Source organism: Haematobia irritans, chromosome 3 (genome assembly GCF_050003625.1).
Source record: "Haematobia irritans isolate KBUSLIRL chromosome 3, ASM5000362v1, whole genome shotgun sequence".
Taxonomy (NCBI): Eukaryota; Metazoa; Arthropoda; class Insecta; order Diptera; family Muscidae; genus Haematobia; species Haematobia irritans.
Window position 1 is genome coordinate 221,782,715 of NC_134399.1, and position 22,590 is coordinate 221,805,304.

Consider the following 22,590-nt stretch of genomic DNA (forward strand, 5'->3'; position numbering starts at 1 on the left):
TGTCGCTGCAAAAAAATTAAAAAATTAAATGGTCACGAAAACAATGTACATGGTCTTTATGGCCATGTAATGGTTGTAGACATGTCTATACGTAAACTATAAAAATATTTTTTTCTCTGCAAAAAAGTAAAAAAATTGAATGGTCAGATACATGATTTTCCTGACCATATAATGGTCTCAAATTCTATCATTTAAATAATAGAACATGTTTGCGGCATTTGAGAACCATTTAAATGCTTATTGCCAACATATATTTTTCTCCGCTCGAAAATTATTTTTACAAAGACAAAATACATGGTTTTCGCGACAATTACATACTCTAAATAAGCATTAAATGGATGCGGCAACCATGTCTAAACATGTTTTTTCTGTGCGTGTAGTAAATAAAAAACTAGATGATGACATAGAACCTACCAATGAAGAGCACGAAATAGATGAAGAAGAAGCAGACGATGGCATGAGGCAAGATAATGGTTACAATTATGCCAGAAGTGATTACGCAACCTCCACCATACAACCAGATCCAAATCCTAATAAGGCACAAAATGGAGAAGATGTAAGAATTTCTTATTTTACCATCGTTAATTTTAATAACAAAAATTATTTTTTTTTAGAATTTTTCGAATATGCCCACTGCCACTACAGATACATGGCCTGTGAGTACTGCCAACTCTGGGCCTTTTACTTCAGACAATCAACCGCCATCAAGTACAGATTTATGGCCTACAAGTACTACTAATGTCTGGTCTACTACTGATAATGGATTTGAACCCATAATTACTAATAGCTCAAACCTGCCCTATCCGACTACAGATATTTCCATGGACCGTACTCCTTCTACTCCTCCTATACCCAATGTCTGTGAGGGTGGTTTCAATGCTGTCTGCCATTTTAATGGTTCCACACATATTTTTAAAGGCCAATACATTTGGAGAATTTCATCACAATACCGAGTGATTGAAGGTTACCCTAAACTATTACAAAATGTGATTGTAGATCTTCCGGATTACATTTCCCGTATTGATGCTTGTTATGAACGTTACGATGGAACGGTGCTTTTCTTTACAGGTTTCCCATTCTAAACAAATTCTGATTAAATTTTCTCTAATCTATATTTTATTTGTTGTAGGAAAACAAATTTGGTATTATAAGGATAACAAAATTGTGGCAAATAGTCCTGCTGCTTTAGAATCGTTGCTGGGGAACGAAGTACAAATCGAGGGGGTCGATGCAGCATTGTTGTGGCGTAAGTTGTTTTCTCGTATTCTTATCGAAAGAAGGGTTGTTGTTTTGAACGTGCCTTGTGTGTATCGTCCACTTGGTTGAAGTGCTATGGACCTGCATCCACATCCTGGAACCATGTGACTAGAATGAGTTATGTTTAGATTTAGTAAATAGTAGTGGGCGTTATGAAAATGGACACCAGGAAAATTAAACCAAACAAGTATATACGGCCGTAAGTTCGGCCAGGCCGAAGCTTATGTACCCTCCACCATGGATTGCGTAGAAATTTCTACGAAATAATGTCATCCACAATCGAATTACTTGGGTTGTGGTATCTTAAAACTTCTTAACATCGTTTTCTAAATTGTGAGTTAGTCCATACGTGGTATATATTAGACAAAAAGTTAGTCCATACGTCGTATATAAGTCTACAAATAATTACGAATCGATATGGACTTTTTGCATGATACGTAGAGAGCCAGAATTGAAATATGGGGGTCGCTTATGTGGGGGCTACATACAATTATGAACTTGATATGGACCAATTTTTGTGTGATTGGGGATCGATTTATCTGAGGACTATATATAACTATAGGCCGATATGGACCTAGTTAGGCATGGTTATTAAGGGCCATAGAGGCTCCAAAACCAAATCTCGGGATCGGTTTATATGGGGGCTGTATATGATTATGGACCGATATGAACCACTTTTGGCATGGTTGTTAAATATCATATACTACCACCACGGGAGCCACCGTGGTGCAATGGTTAGCATGCCCACCTTGCATACACAAGGTCGTGGGTTCGATTCCTGCTTCGACCGAACACCAAAAAAGTTTTTCAGCGGTGGATTATCCCACCTCAGTAATGCTGGTGACATTTCTGAGGGTTTCAAAGCTTCTCTAAATGGTTTCACTGCAATGTGGAACGCCGTTCGGACTCGGCTATAAAAAGGAGGTCCCTTGTCATTGAGGTTAAAATGGAATCGGGCAGCACTCGGTGATAAGAGAGAAGTTCACCAATGTGGTATCACAATGGACTGAATAGTCTAAGTGAGCCTGATACATCGGGCTGCCACCTAACCACCACGTACCAAATCGGGATCGGTTTATATGGGAGCTATATATATTTATGGACTGATATGAACCAATTCATGCATGGTTGTTAGAGACCATATACTAACACCATGTACCAAATTTCAGCCGGATCGGATGAAATTTGCTTCTCTTAGAGGCTCCGCAAGCCAAATCTGGGGATCGGTTAATATGGGGGCTATATATAATTATGGACCGAAGTTGGCCAATTTTTGCATGGTCATTAGAGACCATATACTTACACCATGTACCAAATTTCAGCCGGATCGGATGAAATTTGCTTCTCTTAGAGGCTCCGCAAGCCAAATGGGGGGATCGGTTTATATGGGGGCTATATAATTATGGACCGATGTGGACCAATTTTTGCATGATTGTTAGAGACCATATACTAACACCATGTACCAAATTTCAGCCGCATCGGATGAAATTTGCTTCTTTTAGAGGTTTCGCAAGCCAAATTTGGGGGTCCGTTTATATGGGGGCTATACGTAAAAGTGGACCTATATGGCCCATTTGCAACACCATCCGACCTATATCAATAACAACCATTTTTGCCAAGTTTCAAGTAGATAGCTTGTTTCGTTCGGAAGTTAGCGTGATTTCAACAGACGGACGGACGGACTGACATGCTTAGATCGACTCAGAATTTCACCACGACCCAGAATATATATTCTTTATGGGGTCTTAGAGCAATATTTCGATGTGTTACAAACGAAATGACAAAGTTAATATACCCCCCCTCCTATGGTGGAGGGTATAAAAATAATGGCAGATGTTCCAAGCGTAGTAGATTACTCTCTGGCGAAACCGCTTTTCGACAAAAAGTTTGAATTTCTAATTCCCAACAGTGCAGCGTGGACAATACAGATCCCTGGGAAATTGTATGGACAAGTGGGTTTCGAAGTGTATTCTAAAGACCTGGAACTTCGAATAGCAAAACGATTACCACAGTAGGCAGATATGAAAGAGGTGGCAAATTGGCTGAGAGGTAATGTTTCAACAAATGTTGGCATTAATATATACTCACACAAACCATCTGCAATAAAATCCTTGGACTCTGTGTTCCTTAACTCGAAAACGGCCATCAACTGCCGTAAATCTCTCAATGAGATGGCTGTGCAGTACAATATTCACCTAATATGGATGCCTGCAAGCAGATGCGTCAGCAAGGCTAGGAAATACCTTACATTTTCCAGGGGAAGTAGAATCTGCTTGTATGCTTCTGGTTACCTGAAAGCTCATACTGCTGTTATTATGGCGAATGTCAGATTGGAGAATTGCAAGGGTTGCAACGACACTAAGCAAATATGGCCTATCTTAACTTAAAACTAGACGTGCCCATATGTAATAGGTACTTTTAGTTAATGTGGTATCACAATGGACTGAATAGTCTGAGAGCCTGAAGATAAATCGGACTGCCACTTTAACCTAACCTAACCCCAAAACCCAAATGTTAGGTTAGGTTAGGTGACAGCCCGATGTATCAGGCTCACTTAGGCTCTCTTATCACTGAGTGCTGCCCGATTCCATGTTAAGCTCAATGACAAGGGACCTCCTTTTTATAGCCGAGTCCGAACGGCGTTCCACACTGCAGTGAAACCGCTTAGAGAAGCTTTGAAACCCTCAGAAATGTCACCAGCATTACTGAGGTGGGATAATCCACCGCTGAAAAGCTTTTTGGTGTTCGGTCGAAGCAGGAATCGAACCCACGACTTTGTGTATGCAAGGCGGGCATGCTAACCATTGTACCACGGTGGCTCCCAAATGAAACGAGACCACAATTGTAGGGAGTTATTTCATAATGAATATGAGCCCCAACAAAGTGTAACTGAAGCATGAAAATCGGGCCCAAAATAAACTTAGGGCTCATTTTCATTTTTGGGGATAAATGGAAAAAATATGAAGTTTAAAAAAATATTAAATAACTGTTTCTGGATACGAATGTTTTGGGAAACCCGTTAGCCCCAATTTGGAGTCTGACCATAGGAGAGTCTTAAACCCCGGCGGAAGACCACCCACACAAAACACAAATCTGATGCAATACAATGCTATTCAGGACAAAAAAAGTGTATATAGTGCTTGGCCGAAGCCGATGTTCGGCAAAAAAGCAATAATCGGCCGAAGCCGATTATTTTCCTCAAATTTGTAATTGAAGAAATTTAGTAATTCAGTCCAGTAGTTTTATATTATAATGATAAAAAAGGATATTTTATATTTTTTTTTTTACGTTTTTTTTTTTTGTACTGGGTGTTTTGACTGAGACAAATTCAACACTTGGGGACAATTCTATATGAAATAAATTATTGAAAAAGCTTCGGCTTTGGTCAATCGGCCTCTTGACGCCGTAGACCGATTTTTGGCCGAATGCCGAAGCCGATACTTCGGTCAAGTTCTAGTGTGTATCTTTCCCACCATTGTCAAATACCAGAATGTGAAAATAAGCCCCCCTTGAAAATGTAACACAATCCCATAAAGAAAATTGGGATTCATTTCCATTTAAAATATTGGGGTTTATTTTCATAATGCAAACGCGCGCCGTTTTTTTTATTTTGGGCCCTGTCTGTTCTTGGTTGGAACGAAATTAATCTAAACAAGTAAGGAAAGTCTAAAGTCGGGCGGGGCCGACTATATTATACCCTGCACCACTTTGTAGATCTAAATTTTCAATACCATATCACATCCGTCAAATGTGTTGGGAGCTATATATAAAGGTTTGTCCCAAATACATACATTTAAATATCACTCGATCTGGACAGAATTTGATAGACTTCTACTAAATCTATAGACTCAAAATTTAAGTCGGCTAATGCACTAGGGTGCAACACAATGTTAGTAAAAAAATATGGGAAACGTTTAAATCTGAAGCAGTTTTGAGGAAACTTCGCAAAAGTTTATTTATGATTTATCGCTCGATATATATGTATTAGAAGTTTAGGAAAATTAGTGTCATTTTTACAACTTTTCGACTAAGCAGTGGCGATTTTACAAGAAAAATTTTGATATTTTGACCATTTTTGTCGAAATCAGAAAAACATATATATGGGAGCTATATATAAATCTGAACCGATTTCAACCAAATTTAGCACGCATAGCTACAATGCTGGTTCTACTCCCTGTGCAAAATTTCAAACAAATTGGGGTAAAACTCTGGCTTCTGGGGCCATATAAGTCCATATCGGGCGAAATATATATATATATATATATATATATATATATATATATATATATATATATATATATATATATATATATATATATATATATATATATATATATATATATATATATATATATATATATATATATATATATATATATATATATATATATATATATATATATATATATATATATATATATATATATATATATATATATATATATATATATATATATAGTCCAAGTCGATTGGACTAAAACTGCGACCTAGACTTTGATTACAAAAAAGTGTTCACGGACAGACGGACATCGCTATATCGACTCAAGAGCCCACCCCGAGCATTTTTGCCAAAGACACCATGTATCTATCTCGTCTCCTTCTGGGTGTTGCAAACATATGCTCTAACTTATAATACACTGTTCCACAGTGTGGAACAGGGTATAATTAATGCATACCGCATTCGTTTTTCGTAAATGTTTATCCTACATACCGTTGAGATTACGTATGTGTTTGAAGTCTTAACAAATAATCGAGTTTTAGCATCATATACATTGAATTGTCGGGTTCAGAAAGGAGAAGTAAAAAATTTCAAATAGATCTAAGCTCAGATAGCACCGACCTCATGTCTCTAAGCAGCTGCCTTGAATCGTTCAGTTGGTACCCCCCTAGATGTGGCATGGTTTAGGCGGTTCACCCCTCTACATTTTATCAGGTGCTGGTTTTTTGGAGTGACAGCCAGTGACAATCCGACACGCAGTATTTTGCACAGTTTGAAAATTTCTACATTGGGTATCGTTAATACTGCGAGTTCAAACGGGGGTGACATAAGCAATAAGGGGATGACTTATAATTTTTTGAATCGTCTGTTTATCCAAACTTTTATACAGATCGATGAACTCTACTACTATGATGGGGTATTCACGTGAGTAATATTTTACTCACGCGCACTCACGACGGAAAAATCGTACTCACGAACACTCATGCACGATATTGTTTAGTAGGACTCACGAAGTATGAGTAATTTACCTTAGGGACTTGTCTGAAAACATGAACATGATTAAAATCGAGAGCGTTTTTAAAGTCTTAACATCCCAGGTGTCACTAAAATTATAAATGAATTGAATTCGTAATCTTTTTATGTCCCTGGGCGGGATTATTTTCGTGAGCGTATTTTTCCGAAATTCGTTGCTCACGCACACTCACAAAGATATTATTTTCGTGACTCACGCACGACATTTGATTTGTTAATCACGTACACTCACGTCATTGCCATCGGCGTGAGTCACGAACATTTTGGTGTGTTACGATAATTTCGTGTCAAGTGCACACCTCTAGATGGGGTACACGTCAGCTGATCTAATATGAATCACTGATAGGTAGGAATTGAGGTGGCAATTGCGGCATCTTAGTTGGACCAAAACTAACTCGATCTGCTGTGGGAGGTGTATTTTTGTTCCGTTGTTGTTGTTGTTGTTGTAGCTCTTTGGAGTTGGTATTTTCGAGTTTTTCGGGAAATAAGCATACTCCAAATGGGGGTTTGCAGTCCTTGGACAGGGTTGAAAACCTTGTGTCCGCCCCGGGCCGTAGACCCGACTGCAACGAGGGCGGCTTTTTGTTCCGTTGCAATGGACGGTGATCGGAATCAGAGGACTGGATTAACCTTACAATTAAGGGAGCCACCGTGGTGCAATGGTTAACATGCCCGCCTTGCATACACAAGGTCGGTTCGATTCCTGCTTCGACCGAACACCAAAAAGTTTTTCAGCGGTGGATTATCCCACCTCAGTAATGCTGGTGACATTTCTGATGGTTTCAAAGCTTCTCTAAGTGGTTTCACTGCAATGTGGAACGCCCTTCGGACTCGGCTATAAAAAGGAGGTCCCTTGTCATTGAGCTTAACATGGAATCGGGCAGCACTCAGCGATAAGAGAGAAGTTCACCAATGTGGTATCACAATGGACAGAATAGTCTAAGTGAGCCTGATACATCGGGCTGTCACCTAACCTAACCATCGGGCTGTCACCTAACCTAACCTATGGGTAATGGTTGGCTATCCATAAGGTGGTTACTGCGATAAAAACCCAGGAGATACTGTTTCGACACATGTAATTATGCCTATGCATTGGGAGAATCTTCGTCTCTACATAAAGATGATTCAGTGGTGTACTGTGGAGACATCCTGTTGCATTTCTAAGGACAGCGTTCTGATAGGTCTGCAGGTTAGTCCATTGTGTATTACTTATCTGAGGTGTCCACACTGGCGCTGTATAGTCTATTTCATTCGTGTCACAGGAAAATTGTGTTGGGAGCACAAATTAAAAATTCGGGGTTTTTCGGTCGTGAAACAAATCGAACTTTAACGAAAATGTAAAATTTAAAAATTCATCAAAAAGTCCAAGTGGGCGACTTCAAAAGTCGACTGCTCTAGTTTTGGAAAAAATATCGGATAGTTGTAAAGTCGAAGAATATTGTTTTAATTTTTTGAGGGTGCCCACGAATTAACCCCGTTTTTGCTATTTCATATAAAATTTTCAATTTTTTCAGGATTAGGATGGAATTTCAAATTTTTTGAGAGTGGTCACGTTGAGAAGCTTTGAAACACTCAGAAACGTCACCAGCATTACTAAGGTGCAAAAATCCGCCGCTGAAAAACTCTTTGGTATTTGGCCGAAACTGGGTTTAAATCCACGACCCTGTGTATGCAAGGCGGGCGTGCTAGGTTAGGTTAGGTGGCAGCCCGTTGTATCAGGCTCACTTAGACTATTCAGTCCATTGTGATACCACATTGGTGAACTTCTCTCTTATCACTGAGTGCTGCCCGATTCCATGCTATGCTCAATGACAAGGAACCTCCTTTTTATAGCCGAGTCCGAACGGCGTTCCACATTGCAGTGAAACCACTTAGAGAAGCTTGTAAAACCCTCATAAATGTCACCAGCATTACGGGTATGCTAACCAATGCACCACGGTGGCTTCACGGTTTTTTATATAAAATTTTAGATTTTTTCACGATTTGGATGGATATTCAGAGTTTTCGAGAGTGGTCAAGAATTAACCTCCTTTTCGATGTAGCACGCATAATTTACGAGATGTGAGCAAAACAAGGTTTTCATATAAAAAGATCGATCTTTTCAGGATTTGGATGGAATTTTGAATTTTTTGGGGGTGGTCGCGAAATAACCTCATTTTTGCTCTAGGACGCACGATTTAGGAGATATGAGCAAAACAACTTTTTCGATCTTTTGAGGATTTGGAGGCTTAACCATATCTTTCTCCCATTGCAGCTAAGAATAATCTTACCTATATATTTGCTGGATCAATATTTTGGCGTTACAATGATGCATTGCAACGTATGGATGAGGGTTATCCAAAATCAATGCTGCGATGGACGGGAATACCCAATAGCATTAATGCTGCAACAACCATACCAAATGGTAAGAAAGTGAACGTTCCATAATAAACCACAATCAATTAATGTCCTTCACTTTCAATTCGTAGGAAAAACTTACTTCTTCAAGGACAACCTCTATTGGCTGTACAACAATCTACAAATTCGACCGGAACGTGGTTACCCAAGAAGAGCCTCTACTGCTTGGTTGGGTTGTACAACAAGAACTACAACAAGAATGCCATTTAGAAATAATACAACAACAGTGACATTTATTTCAGCTTTTCCTTCGCCTTCTTCACCTGCTTCGTCTTGGTCTTAGTTTGAGACTCGGATGATTTAGGTGATTTGGAAGACGAAGAACTTGTTACATCTTTTCTTAATTTAGTCTGTTTGTTTAGATTAGCTTTAGTTGTAGTAGTAGTAGTTGCCTTTGTCAATTTAACTAGCCTTAAATCTAATGCATGTAAATAATAAAATATGAAAAAATATAAAACACCAACACCACAATATGTGGAGTACAAAAGTAATGGCACAAATGGCAATTTCACATTTAATCCTGTGACAGGACCTATCACATGTTCATATGTGGGAATTAGCACTAGGCCGCCAATGTAGATTCGCTCCAAACTATTCATATCGAATCGCTGCCGATAGAAACGTACAAAAGCAATGTACATAAAACCCATATAGGCCAAATAGAGAGCATATCGAATAACCAATAAATCGATGTGGAATAGTAAGGGGAACAGAGAAAAATAACCCACTGCACTTAATATAAACGCATACTTTGCATCCGTGGCACTGACAAAGAAAAGGAAACTGTAAAGTAAAAAACAGAAATAGGGGAGACACATAAAATGCATTAGCGATGATTGAAAGTTAATTAAAAAATGTTTCTATTGCTGCACCTACCAGAGTGGTATCAGGCACATTAGTATGGCTTTTTCATGAACATGCCAACTAAACATAAAGGAAGACGCAGAGCAAATTACAACAGCCCGTAGAAATGTAATTTTGCTATCTCTGAAATGAAAAAAAAAAGAATTTAATTAACGATGGTATTGTGATACAATTCCTCAAGGAATATGAAAAATTTTTTTGAGTATGACAAATACACACAAACCGGAATGTATGAATTATATGTTATAAATTGTTAAGTGATAATCGGAAGGAGTGAGAGAGAAACTCTGAACTTGTTGTTTCAGTTGAGTAACATTGCAGAAGACTATATATCGACTCATATATGAAGGCAAACTGAATTATCACTAGTATAGAGGATTGGGATGTAAAGAAAATACTTTTTGGGGAAAGATCGAAAATCGTTGAAGGCACTAGCATCGGAATTTTCTGATAGGATTTTTACCGGGACATTATGAAGTTATAGGTAATTACAAGGCAGATGTACTGGCTAAAGAAGTTTCGACCCATTTGTGATTGACAGCAGCATAGGTGAGGTGTTTTGGGAATGAGTGAATCATATAAGATGAAAAGCGAATGCAATATTTGTCAGGTATTTGTTATAACAAAAGATGCAGAAGTCCTGATGATAAGACCGATATTCACAAGCAATGTCAGCATCTTCATTGAGAGTCAAGCAGCAAAAATCTTGGATAATTCGAGCATAAGGTCCCAGGTCAAGGGAAACAAGTATATACGGCCGTAAGTTCGGCCAGGCCGAAGCTTATGTACCCTCCACCATGGATTGCGTGGAAACTTCTTCTAAACACTGCCATCCACAATCGAATTACTTGGGTTGCGGTAACGCTTGCCGATGGCAAGGTATCTTAAAATCTCCTAACACCGTCTTCTAAATTGTAAGTAAGTCCATACGTGGTATATATTAAATTAACAAACTTTTCTATAGAAATAAAATTTTAACAAAATTTTCCATAGAAATAAAATTCTGGCAAAATTTTCTATAGAAATACAATTTTGACAAAATTTTCTATAGAAATAAAGTTTTGACAAAATTTTCTATAGAATTGAAATTTTAACAAAATTTTCTATAGAAATACAATTAAAAAAAAATTTCTATAGAAATAAAATTTTAACAAAAATTTCCATAGAAATAAAATTTTGACAAAATTTTCCATAGAAATAAATTAAAAAAAAAAATTCTATAGAAATAAAATTTTAACAAAATTTTCCATAGAAATAAAATTTTGACAAAATTTTCTATAGAAATACAATTTTGGTAGATTATTTTTGGCTCGAGTGGCAACCATGATTATGAACCGATATGGACCAATTTTTGTGTGATTGGGGAACGGCTATATATAGCTATAGGCCGATATGGACCAATTTTGGTATGGCTGTTAGAGACCATATACTAACACCATGTACCAAATTTCAGCCGTATCGGACGAAATTTGCTTCTCTTTGAGGCTCCGCAAGCCAAATCTGGGATCGGTTTATATGGGAGCTATATATAATTATGGACCGATGTGGACCAATTTTTGCATGGTTGTTAGAGACCATATACCAACACGGATCGGATGAAATTTGTTTCTCTGAGCCTCCACAAGCCAAATCTGCAAAACGGTTTATATGTCGGCTATATATAATTATGGACCGATATGGACCAATTCTGGCACGGTTGTTAGAGACCATATACCAAAACCATGTTCCAAATTTCAGCCGTATCGGATGAAATTTGCTTCTCTTTGAGGCTCCGCAAGCCAAATCTGGGATCGGTTTATTTGGGGGCTATATATAATTATGGACCGATGTGGACCAATTTTTGCATGGTTGTTAGAGACCATATACCAACACCATGTACCAAATTTTATCCGGATCGGATGAAATATGCTTCTCTTAGAGGCTCCGCAAGCCAAATCTGAGGGTCCGTTTATATGGGGGCTATACGTAAAAGTGGACCGATATGGCCCATTTGCAATACCATCCGACCTACACCAATAACAACTACTTGTGCCAAGTTTCAAGTCATAGCTTGTTTCGTTCGGAAGTTAGCGTGATTTCAACAGACGGACGGACATGCTTAAATGGACTCAGAATTTCACCACGACCCAGAATGTATATACTTTATGGGGTCTTAGAGCAATATTTCGATGTGTTACAAACGGAATGACAAAGTTAATATACCCCCCATCCTATGGTGGAGGGTATAAAAACTTTCGGAGAAACCCGTCTTCTATGCTAAGCCAAAAACGCATTAGTATTTTAAGGACACGAGACGATTCGGCGGCCCACATCATTACTAACTGCGGTGCTTGAATTCTGGTAGGCAAGGATCATTATGGAATAATAGCAAATGACGAGGCAGATCTCATCCGCCATCCGCGAACGTGGTCAATAGATACGGATGTAAGTCATTTTTACAAGTTTTCGACTTAGAAGTACGATTTTATTAGGAAAATGTGAGTTTTTGGCCATTTTTGCCCTAGACTTTGATCACAAAAATGTGTTCGCAGACAGACAGACGGACGGACATGAGTAGATCGACTCAGGGGCCAGCCCTGAGCATAAATGCTAAAGACGCTATGTGTCTATCCCGTTCCACAATGTGGCGCAGGGTATGAAAATGGGTGAAATCACAATCAACTTTTAAAACAACAACAACGAGACGTCGACACAATTACATGTTGTCAAAGCAGTACCTCTTGGGTTGATATTGGGAGCCACCGTGGTGCAATGCCCGCCTTGCATACACAAGGTCGTGGGTTCGATTTCTGCTACGACCGAACACCAAAAAGTTTTTCAGCGGTGGATTATCCCCCCTCAGTAATGCTGGTGACATTTCTGAGGGTTTCAAAGCTTCTCTAAGTGGTTTCTCTGGAATGTGGAACGCCGTTCGGACTCGGCTATAAAAAGGAGGTTCCTTGTCATTGATCTTAACATGGAATCGGGCAGCACTCAGTGATAAGAGAGAAGTTCACCACTGTGGTATCACAATGGACTGAATAGTCTAAGTGAGCCTGATACATCGGGCTGCCACATAACCTAACCTAACCTAACTTTGGGTTGATATTGAAGTTGTCATCCAAATCACCATCTTTTGGATAGGCAACCTCGACCCAGAAATGTGAAAGCTGATCTTCACATTCTATAGCGCGAGATCCAGCGCTACAAAAGAGAGTCTCTAGATCAGGCAGCATACCAGGCAGGTTTGAATAGGACTCATGAGGATACTGTAGCTGAAGCGGTGAAAAGCTACAAGATTAATAATTTTCTCGGAGTCCGACCAACTCCCATAGCACCGGAGGTGAGAGACCTACCACGGCAGGATGGTTTTGGCCCAATTAAGATCTGGCAAGTGCAGCCGCCTCAATTCCTATATATCAGTGATCAGTAGCTGACGTGTGTCTGCATCTCAACCAAGGGCCACATGACAGGCGTCACCTCTTCGCTTGCCCACTTAAACCTACCCGACTCACCACCAGATTACTCTGGACTCATTCCACCTTTGTCGCAGAGTTCCTTGATCTGGATACAAGTTGATGTACCTACAATAACGAGGCAGATGTGTTGGCTGAAGATGGCGCCGACCTATCTTTGATTGATAGCAGCGTAACTGACATGTATCCCATCTGCAATCAAGGGCTATATACGTCTACATTTCGCCGGATCTCTATGCACGCATCTCATCTTAATCGCAGCGTTCCTCGAAATGAATACATGCAGATATAACAAAAGCGTGCTACAGAAATGGATGGTAACATAATTGTCGAAGCTGAGAATTAACCCACAAACCTTTGCAAGGCTGAGTGTATCAAAGCTTCCCTAAGTGGTTTCACGCGGCTTCAGACTTCGCTATAAACTGGCCTTAAACCCACAGCCCTTTGTATGCAAGGCTGATTTGTTCAAAGTTTCTCGAAGTGATTTCATCGCAACGGGAAACGTCATTCGAACTCGGCTATAAAAATCGGGTGCCTTGTCATTGAGCTAAACATAGAATCGGGCAGCACTCGTACATAAGAGAGGAGTTCGCCACGAGTGGTATCTCAATGAACTACCGCTATACCTAACCAAACCTAAGGTTAATTCGACAAAGGTCATCGTCTTCATGTAAATACTCCCAGCACCAATCATTTATGTCCGAAAAAGGTATGCAAATACTGTGTGTGAGATGCTATGGCGGCGAATATTGTTACCCGGGAAAAATTTAGTGGATCCTACCCATTTCAAGAACCGTTTATACTGCATCAAAACTAAACGGTGGTGTATCAAGTTCCGACAAACTGAATAAAATCATACTTTGAATTTTTCTTCTATCCCGTAGGCTGTTGATACGGTGGATGCTCCCGTCTTCTTACAAGATAAACGAAGCGAAATACACAACACTGACATAACGGACGATACCTTTGATCGGTTATCAAGGAATTATTCCTTTCTTTACAAACCAAATTGATGTCACATAGATACTTATTGATTCCAAATTAACATTTCTATCATCTGTTTTGGAATTAATTAAAAGTTAAATTTAATCATCATAAATGTTTTCATTTACCTTTTATTTGCATACCGGCACAATTTCATCAAAATGGGCAGCATGAAGGCCAATGTCAGTGCAAATGTCGCCACAGGACGCACCGATGGAAGAACCACATGTTCAAATTCTTGTACTAAACCCGATGAAGTTGTTGGACCACTACTTGAACGCACTCTTAAAACAGTTGATGCTACTTTATCCGCGGTGTTGTATAAAGCCCAAAAATTCGGTGCCCAATATGCATGCGTAAGACCACGTTTAAATGGAAACAATCGACTCAACACCTGTGGAACGTGTTGCCAGAACGGACCAAAGGATAAAGCAAAAGGTGTAAGTCCTGCTACAAGTAGTTTAGCCAAGGCAAATACTAGATTCTTACTGGCATCAAGACAATAATTCCTTAACAGATATATTCCAAATGCTGGAGCCATGTACAGAAATATATGTTTGAAATTTAACAAACAGGCAAACACAAATGCACACATGACATAACGTTCTTCCAGCAAATAGCTTATGCTGAATAACAGGATGCCATAAAGAAATCCATTATATTGGAAATGTATGTGGTCCACAAAGATAAGGCCGACGTTGAGTAGCAACAATACTTCAGCTAATGAACGATTAATTTTCACACCCATACGTTGTAAAGATCGCAAACATCGCCAAACACCCAACATCAATACGAAATCCATAACCATTACAGATATTCTTTGGAAATACTTCGTTTCAACTGATGCATAATTGAGATTATTGACTTCCAACATTTTTGGATCAACAAATGCTGCCACCTGCGATAGCAACCATTCGAAATATGCAAAGAATGGTGGATAATCTAAAGTCCATTCGCATGTTGATTCATAATACCACTGCTTCAGAGGTAGAGAATGAGTTATGGCCAACCAATTGCGATGCACTTCAAAATCTGTTGAGTGACTGAAAAAGATGTTCACATTTGGATTACAATTATATTTTTCAAGAATTTGCATTGCACTTACTAGGCTGGAACCAGCATAAGCTTCAAACATGATGCCAACACAAATATTGGCCACATCATGGAATCTTCCAACCACATGATGGCTAAGATTTTGAACCGAAAATTGTGAAACTAAAATTTTACCGGCTTCTATTAAGATAATTAATTTTCTATTAGAGATGGCAGTTGTACGTTTTTCTTATCAGCTGTGTTATCGATGACGTTGTCATGTTATCGATAACGCAAATAAACTTTGTGGGAGAAAACAGCTGACTTGACAATAATAAGGGTATTCATTCGTATGAAGCACATTAACTAGAATAACTAGGCAACGGTTTTGCCGACGCGAATATATTGGCCAATAATCCATTTAAGCCCGATATGCAGATCTATCCGAAAATTCGTTTACTTATCAAAAAATGAAAATAATAACGGAAATAACGGGTAACAAAAATGTGCGCTTTACGTGCTGACAATACACTTGGAAAAAATCACAACAGTATCTCTAATACAATGACACACACCCTATAACAAAATGGCCGTTTTTGACATTTTAAATTCCGCTTTTGTAAGGGAAGGGTTATTGCGAGATTTCTAGCATAATACAAATGTAGTATTTATAAGAAATGCATTCTGTATTATTACTACCGAAATTTCCGTGAGAGCAGTTATCTTTTCTTTACCTTTTGCTTCCATAAGAAATTCACTGAAAAACTGGTCAAAACTTGTGGCGGCTGATAAATTCGGAGACCCGACTAGCAAGCTCCATTCTTTGGTTCCAGTGTCCGCACTATGTTTTTTTTTCGCATTGAAATTTTCGAGATTGCTTTATTTAAATAATTCATTTTAAAACAGATCATTTATTAGTTATATTATATGATCGAATATCGCATACCCAAAATAAGGAAAAATAATTTAGTCAATTAGTAAATACTATCTTTTTCATTTCGGTATGCATCTCTAAACCAAATATTACTATCCATAACAAATGCTTAGGTATTTTTCTACCAAAAATTCCCGAAGGCGTTGTTATCGATTATTTACATTTTCCTTCCATATGAAATATTAGTCCAATAATGTGAATGACATTACTGGACCAACAATAACTATTTTTATGAATTCACGTGAAGTTAAAATGGCCTGCGAATCCTCTTGCATGCCAACAACAAAGTATTGACATATACGGAAATTTTAGTAGCCAAAATTTCAATGCATTTCGTATTGGTGGCGAAAATTTCGTTAAAGCATTTTTCGAGCAGATAGTGATGTATCTCGCGGAAAATATGCCCGCATATAATTTCGCACAATAACCCAATATATATGATGAAGATTATTTCATATTATTATTAAATCATAGATGGACAAGTAAGTTACATGACTTATTTCGAACTCAATTGATTCAAAAACGTAATCATCAAAAAAGTCGCTGAGGTGTATACCGCAAGTTCGCTATGAATTTGTTTGCTAAAAGCATATATCCCATATGAGCAAAGCAGTCGATAAAATGTTAGATTTGGTGGTAGCCCGCTATATCAGGCTCCCTATCCCGTCCATTGTAATACTACAGAGGTCAACTTCTCTCTTATCGCTGAGTGCTGCCCGATTCCATGTAAAGCTCAATGACAAGAGACCTCCTATTTTATAACCGAGTCCGAAGGGCGTTTCACAATGTTGTGAAATCACATAGAGAAGCTTTGAAACACTCAGAAATGTCATCAGCATTACTGAGAGGGGATAATCCACCGTTGAAAAACTTGTTGGTGTTCGGTCGAAGCAAGAATCGAACCCACGACCTTGTGTATGCAAGACAGGCATGCTAGCCATTGCACTACGGTGGCTCCCATAATAGTTTTCGATAATCCCATATCGACAAATTTTCAGCAGGATTGTAAGGATGAGAGGCAGTACCAACCAGGGATCCGGAGCGGTCCATTTTTTTCGCTCCGCTCCGCTCCCGCTCCGGAGAAAAAAAAACCGCTCCGCTCCTCGCTCCGCTCCGAGAAAAAAAAATCGCTCCGCTCCACGCTCCGCTCCGCTCCTCTTCGAGAAAATTATAGTACAAACATTGTATTATTTGTTCAATTGAGTTTTATTTTATTTAGAAAAATCGGGCGGTACATATATGGAAGCTATAGCTAAATCTGAACCGATTTCGATGATTTTTTGCACATATAGTTAGTGCTATAGAAGATTACATTTCGCCAACTTTGAGTAAGATCGGTTGATAAATAAGGGTTTTATGACCTAATTTGACAAAATCGGGCGATACATATATATGGGACCTATATCTAAATCTGAACCGATTTCGATGAAATTTTCAGACTTAAAGGGTGATACAGAAGATTATTTTGTGCTAAATTTGACGACGTTCGGTTAGTAAAAAAAGTGCAACGTGACCCCATTTGTCGAAATCGGGCAATACATATATATGGGAGCTATATCTAAATTTGATCCGATTTCTTCCAAATTCAATAACGTTCGTCCTTGTGCCCAAAAAAACTCCCTGTACCAAATTTCATCAAAATCGGTTAATAATTGCGACCGAAATCCTGTGAACAACAAATACATGGACAGACGGACGGATGGACGGACGGACGCCAAGCGCTAGATCGACTCAGGAGGTGATTCTGAGTCGATCGGTATATATTTTATGGGGTCTAAAATCAATATTTCTTGTAGGCACATTTTTTGACAGATCAAACTTATTATTATACCCTAACCACTATGTGGTTTAGGGTATAATGACTTTAAAACAATGTGTTGAAATATTTTATTAATTTTGAAGTTTTTTTCAGAAATATTAAATCCATTTTGACTTCATTAAAACGAAATTTGCATTCATGTTAGGATACACATTTTTATGTCGAATCACTTAGCTATAAGGACAAACAGACTTCATTGAAAAGTTTAGAGACTTTTAGACAAGGAAAAACTTTTTTTCAGAGAAATACGTCTTCTATTCTAAGCAAAATTCGTATTCGTATTTTAAGCATGTGAAATATTTGGCCTCCCGACAATATTCTTTGCGGTGCACCATCTACTATTTAATATGTGATAGAAACCAAATTTATGAAAATGGAACAAAATGGACCAAATTCTGTTTGGTCTGACCATCGGACTAAATTTAAAAATTAGAAATCTTTTGGACCAATTTTGGTCCGATCGGACCAAAACGGCAACGCTGATTGGAATTGAAAGTCTATACACAGAGTATAAGTAACTACTCTCCGAAAGTTTTTTTTTGTTTTGCAACAGACGTAGAGAAGAGGTTTTGTTATATTTGTAATGTGTGTGTGTATGTTTATGTTTGCAACAACCTCCATCGACATCAGTCCGTGGTATACCTACGAATCAGTGCTGCCGCTAGTGAAAAATTGAGTGAAGTAGATTTTGGAAAAAAGTGGAGTAGATTGAATAAAATTGAAGTAGTCCGTCTGTTGAAATCACGCTAACATCCGAACGAAAGAAGCTATCGACTTGAAACTTGGCACAAGTAGTTGTTATTGATGTAGGTCGGATGGTATTACAAATGGGCCATATCGGTCCACTTTTACGTATAGCCCCCATATAAACGGACCCACAAATTTTGCTTGCGGGGACTCTAAGAGAAGCAAATTTCATCCGATCCAGCTGAAGTTTGGTACATGGCTTCAGCATACGATCTCTAACAACCATGCAAAAATTGGTCCACATCGGTCCATAATTACATATAGCCCCCATATAAACTGATCCCCCGATTTGGCTTGCGGAGCCTCTAAGAGAACCAAATTTCATCCGATCCGGCTGAAATTTGGTACATGGTGTAAGTATATGGTCTCTAACAACTATGCAAAAATTGGTCCACATCGCTTAATAATTCAATGATTAAAACCGCTATGCTCATCGTAATTAAAGGAATAGGAAAAACAATTAGGAAAAATTTAAAAATTTGGAGCAGAACAAAAAGTGAAGCAGATTTTTGGAAGAAGGAGTGACGAAGTAAATTTTGTGAAAATGAAGCAAAATACTTCGATTGAAGTAGTAGCGGCAGCACTGCTACGAATATTCTTACTCAGATCTAGTGTTACCTAATTTCGCTTTTTTCCCCTTTATTGTATAATAAATGTATATGCGCACATTTTTCAACCAAAATTGAAACTATCCATAATTTTAATTAAATTTTCGAGAACTAATATCAGAAATAAGAGAATGCTAGGTATAGTACAATAGTAAAGCAAATGTGAATGAAAAAAAGCATGCCCGGTTCCAAAGATTTTTCTTTACTTTAACAGTTTGGGTATTAATTCCGAGCCAAAGAAGCGGAGAATACAAGTAAGGGTACTTTAAAGACGTAATTCTCTTTTAAATTTGGGGGTTATGTACTTGCTTCAAGGAAGCAAATGTTAATTTTTAATTTTTTTAGATTTTTTTTCGTCAGTTGTTATCAAAATCCTTTAAAAACGAGTTAACGAGTTATTTTTTTCCATATTAAGACTCGACTTCCAGTAGAAATTATGCTATGTTTCAAGTAAAAAGCGTCTTTAAAATAAAGTGTTGAAAAACATGTCTTATTTTTTAACGATTTTTTGCTTTGTAGGCAAGATGCAAAAAGGAAACAAATTTAAAGACAATTTTATTAATTTTAAAGAATTTTTCTTAATTATTAAAGTCACGTTGACCTTACCTCAAAAATTGTATCTTTCATGTTATGATACACATTTTTAAGTAAAATCACTTAATTATAAGGACATTACAACTTCATTCAAAAGTTTATTGCCTTTTGGACAAGAAAAAAAACTTTATTTTAGAGAAATGCGTCTTCCGTGTTAAGCAAAATTTGCATTCTTATTCTAAGGACATAGAATCTTTGACTTCACGACAATATTTTTTTCAGTGTAGAAAACTAAAAAATTAAATATAAATAAGATCGTTTAATTGCATTTATTTGACGTTCATTACAAACATCTTTGTAGTAATACGGGATGAAATTGATCGAAGGTACTGTTGTTACTTTTACAACACATACTAGATATATATTTTGACATTTGGCCGTTTTTGAAAACAATTACTAAAAAACACGTTGTGTTTTCCCCAATGTACGTACGTACAAAAATACATATCGTACATTTTAAACGTTTACTCACACTACGCTAAGTACTAGCTAAATTTGAAATTACCTACACAGTGTAATTTCAAAGTTACACATTTCATTCAAGTAATATTTTATTCGGAGCGGAGCGGTTTTTCATTTGGAAACCGCTCCGCTCCCGCTCCGCTCCGGATTTTAGAAATGCCGCTCCCGCTCCGGCAAAAAAAGGGCTTGCTCCGCTCCGCTCCGGATCCCTGGTACCAACTGCTTACAAAATATCCGAATCAGAGCTGATTTTTGTGGGCGATGTCCCGATTTGGAGCAGCTTCTGCATAATGCTGATAAGTAGCTCATTTTAATAGCAATATTGCTCAGAAGTGATATATAATCTTGAGTTTCCTATTTTATAGCATTGTTGGTATGAAGGAAAACAGCACTACCTTTCTGGCATCTATACTGCATGAATTGCATGAATCACGAAACATTTCCTGATTCATGCAATTCATGCCGTTGTTATCGCGTGAGTCACGCTGATGACAACGGCATGAGTGTGATTAACAAACCAAAAGTCGTGCGTGAGCGTGAGTTTTTTCGTGACTCTAATCGGCATGTAATTAAGGTGTACAGGTCAATAACATCCTAACGAATTTTTTGCTTGAATAAATCTGGTAAAAAAAAACATCCTTGCTGGCAAGGCTAAAAAAAATCCTTGCTGGCAAGCGTTTTACCTCAAATGAAGATGCAATTACAGTTGTAGACCACTATTTTGGAGACCTCGAGGAAACCTATTTTAATCAAGGGATAGAATTGCTAGAAAAGCGTTGGACTAAGTGTATTGAAGTTTCAAGAGATTATATTGAAAAATAAAACTATTTTTGAAAAACTAACTATTCTCTTTCATTGATAGGCTAAGAAGTTTCCGAACTGCCCTCGTATGCTCGTTTTTTAAACAAAATTCTCAATTAATGTCCTGTTACCCTATAATAACACTCTTATCGACACAAGCAAATGAGCAATATGACCATCTCAAACATGTTTAGGTTAGGTGACAGCCCGATGTATCAGGCTCACTAAGACTATTCAGTCCATTGTGATACCACAGTGATGAACTTATCTCTTATCATAGAGGGCTAAGTTTTAGTTTTGCTCGGTGAGCATGGAACATTTTTGTCGCAAAAATGTGGTTTTCTCCCCAAACATATACATGGTTGCCAAAGTCAAATACATACTTTCTGTAAAATACCATGGTTGAGAGAAACATATTTCCCTTCCAAAAATAACCTCTTGCTCTTGGTGTGATCAGATTCCTTCCTTCTGGGCGCATACATTAAATATGCATATGGGTTGGTCAACAGATGGTGAATCTATGCCATTGAAAATAATATAACTGAATAAACTTTGAATGTCATTTAGTAAACTCCTCCTTAGTTCTTAATTAACAATTTGACACAATCAAGAAATACAACATCAATCGTAAGCCTCCTGTTAACTCATCTGTCATACAGCCATATACCATACACCAAACCTCATCATGTGTCCATCCCCGATCTCACATTTTATCCGTTTTTTTTTTGTTTCTTGGCCTATCGACAACATAAATCGTGTTATTATTAGGTGCCGACTGTTTTCAACCAAATTGAATATCATTTAATATCATCTTCGCGGCCATAATACCGCGCGCGATGATAGTTGCATTGACCACCATGCAGCTATCCGAACAAATATCATCAATAACGTGATGGTGATGACGAACAACGAGCAGCGGGGACTAGGAGGAGACAGGGAGCACAAGTGCATTTTGCATCATGTATCAGATCAGATGGTGGTAGTTGTTTGGACGGTCGTCCATTAGCACGTTCCTGAAGGTTACATACCACACAGCCAATAATGTCACCAACATGTTTGACATATAAAGATTTAACATTTAAAATGTTAAAGTTTACACGATTTCTGCTGTTCTCCTCCATGGCACACTAAGCCAACGATGTTTTTTAATGTTTCGGTGTCTGGTTCAATTGTTAATATTTTTATTGTGAATAAGAGAATATTAAGTATTTCGAAGATGTTTTTCCAATGTTTGATACCCACAACTGTATGATACAGTTGGGTGCAAGCAAATAGATCCGCTTCGGTAATGTGAAATGAAAGTTGATGTTATCAGACATTGTGTAAGATTTAGGAACTTGCATTACAAGAGTAATCAATAGTCGAAGTCTAATTATTTAAGTAAA

The 22,590-nt window shown here is 37.9% G+C and overlaps 2 protein-coding genes across 2 annotated transcripts in view; one reads left to right on the forward strand and one right to left on the reverse strand.

Moving 5' to 3' along the window:
- The window catches only part of LOC142232322 (stromelysin-1-like), a 23,072-nt gene extending 13,704 nt beyond the window's left edge, over nt 1-9,368 (forward strand). The window contains exons 6-10 of the mRNA XM_075303069.1: nt 381-556; nt 615-1,068; nt 1,130-1,246; nt 8,763-8,912; nt 8,977-9,368. Of these exons, the coding sequence (XP_075159184.1) occupies nt 381-556; nt 615-1,068; nt 1,130-1,246; nt 8,763-8,912; nt 8,977-9,188 (1,109 nt within the window). The 3' untranslated portion in view covers nt 9,189-9,368. The remainder of the gene's footprint in view (nt 1-380; nt 557-614; nt 1,069-1,129; nt 1,247-8,762; nt 8,913-8,976) is intronic.
- xit (ALG6/ALG8 family glucosyltransferase xit) lies at nt 9,111-15,464 on the reverse strand. The gene is made up of 4 exons (XM_075303070.1): nt 15,314-15,464; nt 14,337-15,251; nt 9,782-9,892; nt 9,111-9,688 (listed from the first exon to the last, which is right to left on the reverse strand). The coding sequence occupies exons 1-4, from the start codon at nt 15,388-15,390 to the stop codon at nt 9,139-9,141; spliced, it is 1,653 nt and encodes a 550-aa protein (XP_075159185.1). The 5' UTR covers nt 15,391-15,464; the 3' UTR covers nt 9,111-9,138.
- Nucleotides 15,465-22,590: the final 7,126 nt, after the last annotated feature.

Coding starts and splice junctions, on each gene's coding strand:
- xit (XM_075303070.1), bottom strand. CDS start 15,390: ATGTGGTTGGAAGATTCCATGATGTGGCCAATATTTGTGTTGGCATCA. Junction 9,893..14,336: donor TGCCGGTATGCAAATAAAAG/GTAAATGAAAAC, acceptor TTTTCATTTCAG/AGATAGCAAAATTACATTTC. Junction 9,689..9,781: donor ATGTGCCTGATACCACTCTG/GTAGGTGCAGCA, acceptor TTTACTTTACAG/TTTCCTTTTCTTTGTCAGTG.